Source organism: Cnephaeus nilssonii (assembly GCF_951640355.1).
Source record: "Cnephaeus nilssonii genome assembly, chromosome: 3".
Classification (NCBI taxonomy): Eukaryota; Metazoa; Chordata; class Mammalia; order Chiroptera; family Vespertilionidae; genus Cnephaeus; species Cnephaeus nilssonii.
Genome location: NC_137074.1, coordinates 16,150,457 through 16,157,558, shown reverse-complemented (window position 1 = coordinate 16,157,558; position 7,102 = coordinate 16,150,457). Strand labels below are relative to the sequence as shown.

The 7,102-nt window shown below is 38.3% G+C and overlaps 1 protein-coding gene across 3 annotated transcripts in view; it reads right to left on the bottom strand.

Annotated features, from left to right (window-relative positions):
* Nucleotides 1-381: 381 nt before the first annotated feature.
* The window catches only part of TMPRSS15 (transmembrane serine protease 15), a gene marked incomplete at both ends in the record, with an annotated part of 111,096 nt that continues 104,375 nt past the window's right edge, over nt 382-7,102 (bottom strand). For all 3 annotated transcript variants that reach the window (XM_079767362.1, XM_079767363.1, XM_079767364.1), the window contains 2 exons: nt 382-537; nt 4,506-4,645. In XM_079767362.1, coding sequence (XP_079623488.1) covers nt 382-537; nt 4,506-4,645 — 296 coding nt within the window. The remainder of the gene's footprint in view (nt 538-4,505; nt 4,646-7,102) is intronic.

Here is a 7,102-nt window from a genome sequence, read left to right as displayed (position 1 = left end):
TAATAGCAGTTTAACTGAAAGTAGGTAATTCCCAGCAGTTTATTTTGAACAGTAACAGATCTTGTGCAAAACAGTCCATTTCACTTCTTTTTTTAATTTTTCTTTAAATAGGAGAATATGATAAAAATAATGATTAAGAACAAAGGGAATTATATCTGTGAAAGAATAGCTGTTCACAATAAAAACCAAAATGTATTATTTAAAAGTTACTTAGTATTGTAAAGATTTAGTTTTTTTTTTGTTTCCTTCCCCCCAGCATTTCAGTGGCATAGATAAGAATAATGACTTTTAGAACTATATTTTACAAAATTCTAAATTTCCAAACTTTTTAGAGTAGAATGGGAAAAGTGCCTGACTTTTGTGTTTGGTTTAGGAACTATTCTAATGGAGAAAACTTTGTATCCATTCTGTGAACCTCGGGCCCCGGGCATACACCCCTGGGCGATTAGGCAGCGCACACTCCTTTCCGAATGATGTCACACCAGCCAGGAGCCATCTGTTGTTTTCTTGGCACATTAATGGTCCTCCTGAATCCCCCTAAATAATAAATTACAAAAGAAAATTGTGTGTTGTCAATTGATATAAATATATGCAACTTATATTGCTTAATTGATTTGCATAATTAAAGGAGCTATGTTCTAAGTATTATGAAGGGATCTGCGGAAAAGAATTATTCTGCATTATATGCTTTACAATAACTAAAAACTCACACATAAAGTTGATTTTTGTTTTCTTGAGTAGCATTAACTTTTCAGCATTAGACAAACACAATCAGATTTGAAAAAAAACTTAATGTTTCAACAGAAAGAGGTAAATCTATGATGTAATTTCTAGTGATAGGTGCACATGTTTTCATCTTAGATTTCAATCGATGAAGTGTTTTTAATTTTTATAAGCATTAATTATAACAGATCCTAGTAGAGTTAATCTCATAGATTTTATTTGCACATGTGTAATGCAAATGAACATAATGTAAGCATATAGTAGCATTAATGACAAAATTGACAAGTATTTTTTCATGTTAATTGTGTAAAAAAGTTTAAATTAATCTGCCTTTTTATATATTTAAATAGGAATTTAAAGCCTGTGTATTTTGTTTGAAATCACTGATAACAATAGATTATTTCAATCCAGGCTTGTTGTTACTATCTTTGGGCCTTATATTTAAGGGAAAAAATGTGGTCTATAAAAGCACCTTTTCTCTCTTGAGTGCAGAGGGGCATAAATGCATTGGCAAACATAGGTTACCTCTATTCTAGGTGTAACAAATGTGGGTAAACTGTTTGAAAACAGGGTCTTTAGTTTTCATTTTTGCATCTTAAGCCTTTAAGCACATTAAGTCCATAATAGGGGCTCAGAAATATTTATGGAAAACTATCAGTCCAAGGTAGGAATAAATATAGACTCAATATATGACTAGAAATTATTAAAAATAAGCCTCAACTGTTTTGATATTTTAAAAAAAAGAGTCGTTGGGTTTTCTTCTTGTTTTCTAAAATAATTTAATTTTGTACATAGACAGCAGAAACCAGATACTGATTGCACGAACAAGGATTTTAAGTTACCCAGGTCATACTGGGTCAGCTGCAGTTACTCAAAGGATCCACCAGCAGGCTTGGTGCCAGACTGCTGGGTGGTCTGTCTGGTTGAGAGACTGATATCTACTTCTGTCCCTTCCCATCCTATATAATAAAAGGCTACTATGCAAATCAACCAAACGGTGGGAACGACCGATCACTGTGATGAGCACTGACCACCAGGGGGCAGACGCTCAATGCAGGAGTTGCCCCCTGGTGGTCAGTGCACTCCCACAGGGGGAGCACTGCTCAGCCAGAAGGCCTGAGCCGGGCTCATAGCTGGCGAGCCTCTCCTGCCTCCACGGCAGCGCTAAGGATGTCTGAGTGCCAGCCGTCAGTTGGATATCCCCCAAGGGCTCCCAGACTGGGAGAGGGCGCAGGCCGGGCTGAGGGACACCCCCTTAGTGCGCAAATTGTGTGCACCGGGCCTCTAGTCTTCTAACTCATTTCAGTTCAGTTATATCACCTCTCCTGGTCTTAATTTTCTGATGTGTTCAATGAAGATAGTTCCTTCCCCCACCATCTCAAGAGATGTGTAAGCACTTCAAAAATATGAGTGAATGTCCAGTACATAAGTTATTAGCCTAACATTTATGTTTCCACTTAAATGCTATATTTACAAAGAAAAGAAAAAATCCAGAGACAAATGGGTGGTGGTGGGGGGAATGTTAGAGAGCAACCAAAGGACTTGTATGCATGCATATTAGCAAAACCAATGGACACAGACACTGGGGCGGTGGGGGCTTGCCCAGGGTGGGAATGGCTGTGATGGGGCGGGGAGTCAATTGGGGAAAAAGAAGACATATGTAAAACTTTAGACAATAAAAAAAAAAGAAAAAGAAAAGAAAAAAATCACCACCTTTCTTTGGCTATCTGAATGTAAAGGTGGATGGCCATCTTTATTTAGAGTAGTTGTTCTTTAACTTTAATGCACATCAGAATCATCTGATAACATGGGGAAAACACACCTTAGAGTTTTTTATGCAGCAGGTCTATGGTGGGGCCTGAGAATTAGCATTGATCACACCTTCTCAGGAAATGCTGCTCTGCTGGATTGGAGGCCACACTTAGCAACCCCCTGCTCTAGAACAAGGCTCGGAATGGGGAGCAAAGCAAGTTTGCTCAGTGTCATTCACTTGGGTTTCTGTAGAGAAAACATTCTACAGCCATTCGTGGTGGCTTAAAATCCAGACAAGCACCTCACAATGTAAGCCTTTGGCAAGCCAAAAGATATTTGAGAACATGTGGATGACTAATAAGGCAAAATCTTTGACTCTATAGGGGAAAAAGAATGCTTCAAAGAACTTAGTCAAGTGATGAGTCAATAATAACATGTTCATAATTTTAAATAATGTATTCCTATTTAATCAGTCAATCCCCTTGCATAACATAGTATTAAGTAGAACAGAGAAAATCACATGACTCTCTAGACTACTGAGTACTCAGTCATGATAACGTTATATTATACAAGGTCCTGCCTTGTTTGGGGGCTTTCTTACTTGCTAATGAATAACATGCTTAGACATTAGCAATCAGAGCCAAATAGAAGATTTCAGAGATCTGGCATGCATTACTGGCTTAATGTAACTCTAACATCAATAGCATCGGCAGTCATACTTTCTCTCTCGTGCATGAGGTGTCTGCCACATAACCCCCATTAACGGAAATTGAAGTTGTACAGCTGATTTCCCTCCTGAACAATAATTCTATAAATTTCCCTCTAAGTGGCAATATATCTTACCTTTAACACACTTTTCATTTTAAAAGGAAAGCATAAGATCCAGAGATAAATTTTAATAAATATGAAGCTAACCTATTTGTGTTGAATTTGCCAGTGTTCAGCAAAGCAGAATAAATGTAGAACTAAGCTGAAAGTTTAGTTTACATGACTTGAGACATTGATTTAACTGGAGGATATAAATATGGATTCATCTGCTTAAGTGTCTGTTAAAAGTTTGGTATCAAGTCAAATTATTATGACATTTATGTGTTAATATATAAACATATTGTTCACACTTTAACAAGTGAAACCATTTTCCCACAGTATAAATTGCTGCTTCTGCATTTGTGAGTTATGTGCTTGCTCAGTACTGCTATCAGGTTTAATCTAATCCAGTAGATGTCAATGCATTAATATTTTATTAATTTTCAAGTACAGAAATCATGCCAGAATATCTACTTACAAAGTCTCATAATAGAACTGTTAATATTTCTGAGTGCACCAGGCCTCTAGCCTATAATAATAAAAGCATAATATGCTAATTAGACCGGACATCCTTCCGGATGACCTTCCTGATGAAGCCAGGGCTGCGAGGAAAGCTCGGGTCCCAGGTGCCAGAGGAATGCTGGTTCTGGCAGCCAGGGGAAGGAAAGCCTACTCTTGCACAAATTTCGTGCATCGGGCCTCTGGTATATATATAAAAGCCTAAGCAACCATTATGACTGAACAACTGGAATAACCAGTCGACTAGTCACTATGACACGCACTGACCACCAGGGGGCAGATGCTCAATGCAGGAGCTGCCCCCTGGTGGTCAGTGCGCTCCCACAGTCAACCTCTTGCAGCCCCTTTCCCTCCCCCTGCTTGGCCGGCCAAACTCCCTCTGCCCCTCTCCCTGGCCGGCCAGCCCCCAGATAAGCCTCAACTGCCAGCCAGGCTGAGGGACCCCACAAATTTGTGCACCGGGCCTCTAGTTTGCTTTATAAACCTTGTTGGTAAACACTAATTTTGTTTCTAATGTTCAAGTCCACCCAGGAGAACTATGTTAATAATCCACAAATAAAAGCCAAAAGTCACAGTTTTGCAGAAAAAAATAAATGAAGTTAAGGCCCTGACGATTTCTTGACTTCTGAATCATGGTTAAACAATAAAATCATTATATAGCATTGCTTTCTGGAAATGTAAGTTGAGCAGTTTGATAGGTTTACCTGACAAGAATCTATCCCCCCTTCTTCATAGCCTGCACACACCATGTTTTCCGTGATGCTGTATTCTGGCATCTGTTGTTGGCATTTCTCATTTGATATGAGAGGAACCTCAGCTTCTTGCAATATGTCTGCAGTAGGACCTGTTCAAGACGGAGAATGCAGGCAGCCAGTCAGAAGTGATCAACAGGCATCAGTGAATGAGGCACCATCAGTCTTATTTATTTCAACAGTTCACTCTCTTTATCTAGCACTGTGTGTATATAATGGAACTGAATGCTTAACCTTGTGCTTCAAAGCACATAATAAAGCCCATCTGTGGGTTTTGCAAATGGATGAAAAGCACTTCTTTGGTTCCCAAGGGCTAGCAGGAAAGTGGACAGTCCTTAGGCATGTTCAGTAATTTTAAACAGTTATAGTGTTGCTCAATGGTGGAGGGGGAGGGACCCACCCACCCACACAAAGAGTTTCATTCATGGAAATTAGCAATGGCTCTGAAACCCAGAAGAGCTTTTGATTGGGCACCTGAAGAAGTACTCCCTTATAATGGCATTCAGCTCCTTGTGCTGCTGTGTGACTGAGCAGGTGCACCCGGGACAGGAGATACAGCTCAGATGCACTGTGCCCCATCTAAGGGCATTCAGCTTGTCACCATGTGCAGGTGAAGAGAAAGGAGGCGTTTTGTGACGGAGTGTAATTCCATGGCTTTTACAAAATGACTCATCTACTGGGAACATGAACCTCTGTTTACTGAAATGCTAATCCCAGGAGGGAAATGAAGCAGGTATCTAGTGGCCCAGAAAAAACTCCATGATAAGCACTTTCTAATAATTAGCAATTCTATTTGGCTCCTCAAGAGAAGAAGAAAGTTGACAGCCAGTGTTGTTGCAAAATGTACGTGACCTCATTTCCAGCTAAAAAGGCAGGAAACTGTGTGTGTGTGTGTGTGTGTGTGTGTGTGTGTGTGTGTGTGTGTGTAATTTAGGTGCAAAGCAACATAGGTATAACTCAGTGGTGTGTTAGTAAATGGTTAATCACTGGTTTTCAAGGGGAAAAAGCCAATGTATATTGCCTGCCCATCTGCCCGGTATAAAGACTACAACCATGGCCAAATCAAGGTACCAGCATGACAGTGAACATGAAGTTGGGAGAAGATGCGTACAAATGGCTATTTCCAGCTGGTGGAGTGACTCCAGCAGCACATCCTTAGTTGACTTCTCAAGTTTAACCAGGAGCTTTAAGTTAAGAATGTGGATTGGAGAGGTTAAGATGCAGAAGAAAATTCAGCATCTCACTGCCATCCATACTGTAAAGATCAATTTGATTTTATAATAAAAATCAAAGCCCATTTTGTTGCTTGTCAAGGAATAAAAATTGGTTGGTTATATGATAAAACTCTTTGGTAAAGGAAAATTTGAACAGTGTTCTTATATTTGATATGTATTTATCAATATGAATTGCCACACAAATAAAGTCAGTAAATTTATTTCAAGTTTACTAATTGCTTTAATTCAATCAACAAATATAACTTCATTTCTTCTTGGTAAACAATATGTTCATGGTTTTTCTAGCAAAATTACTCAGTGTCAAATACTCAAAAGGGGGAGATTTTATAAAACGAAGTAGCTGGAAACCATAAGACAGAGCTTTAAAAATTCACCCCCATTTCCATCACCCAGGCATTATTTAAATATGATCTATTTATTTCTAAATGAAATTGACCTCAGATACAGATTTTTTCTTGGCTCCATACCACTCTGAGAGACCTTTTTTAAGTCAATTAAATGCATATCTTTAGTAACAATGTGATTCAGCTCTGAAAAAAACAACAACACACAACCCAATTCCTATGGAATAGAGTCTTAAATTTATTCATTATTGGATAATTTGTTTTGAAGAGTCTACATTGTGGTCATAAAAAATGTCTTATAATTTTAAGTCTGATAGAGAAAATATCTATGTAGAAGTCATTTTTGCTCTTTAGATTTCAAATTCAATAAATCATGACATTTTTCAAGTGGAGGAAATAAAAGAATATACCGTCTTTGACTTCAATAGGTTTTATGGACAGTAGACATGAGGTATTTCCAGCAACGTAATGAAATTGTAGTGGAGAACCTTTATCGGAATTATCAGGAAGGGGTCTGACTTAAACTTTATGCTTTGTTTTACAAGAAGTAAGGATATTTTGGCTGTGAATGCTTTGCTTCTAGGACCTACTCATCTCCACAAGATTTAAATACATCTGAATACAATAAGGATGTAAATATCATAGCTATGATCTATGATCTGTTGTGACTCCAGGGGCCAGGTTCTCCCTTCAGACGTTAGTGCTTTCCTTTTTGTTTAACTATTAACGAGCAGTCAAAACTCGTCCTTGATGGAGTAACTCCTGTGAGAAATTCAGATGCCAATGAGACCTGAAGTTACTTAGAGAACATAAAGTACTGGAATGTTTTTAAAAAAATCATGTTTGGTTATTATTAATATGCACCGTTTCTGTGTTTGGAAAACATGCTACTCAATAATGCTAGTGAGTCAATGGTGTAACAATTTATAGTATTCAGTGTGTGCTGTATCTGAGTTTTCTTGCCAGTAGG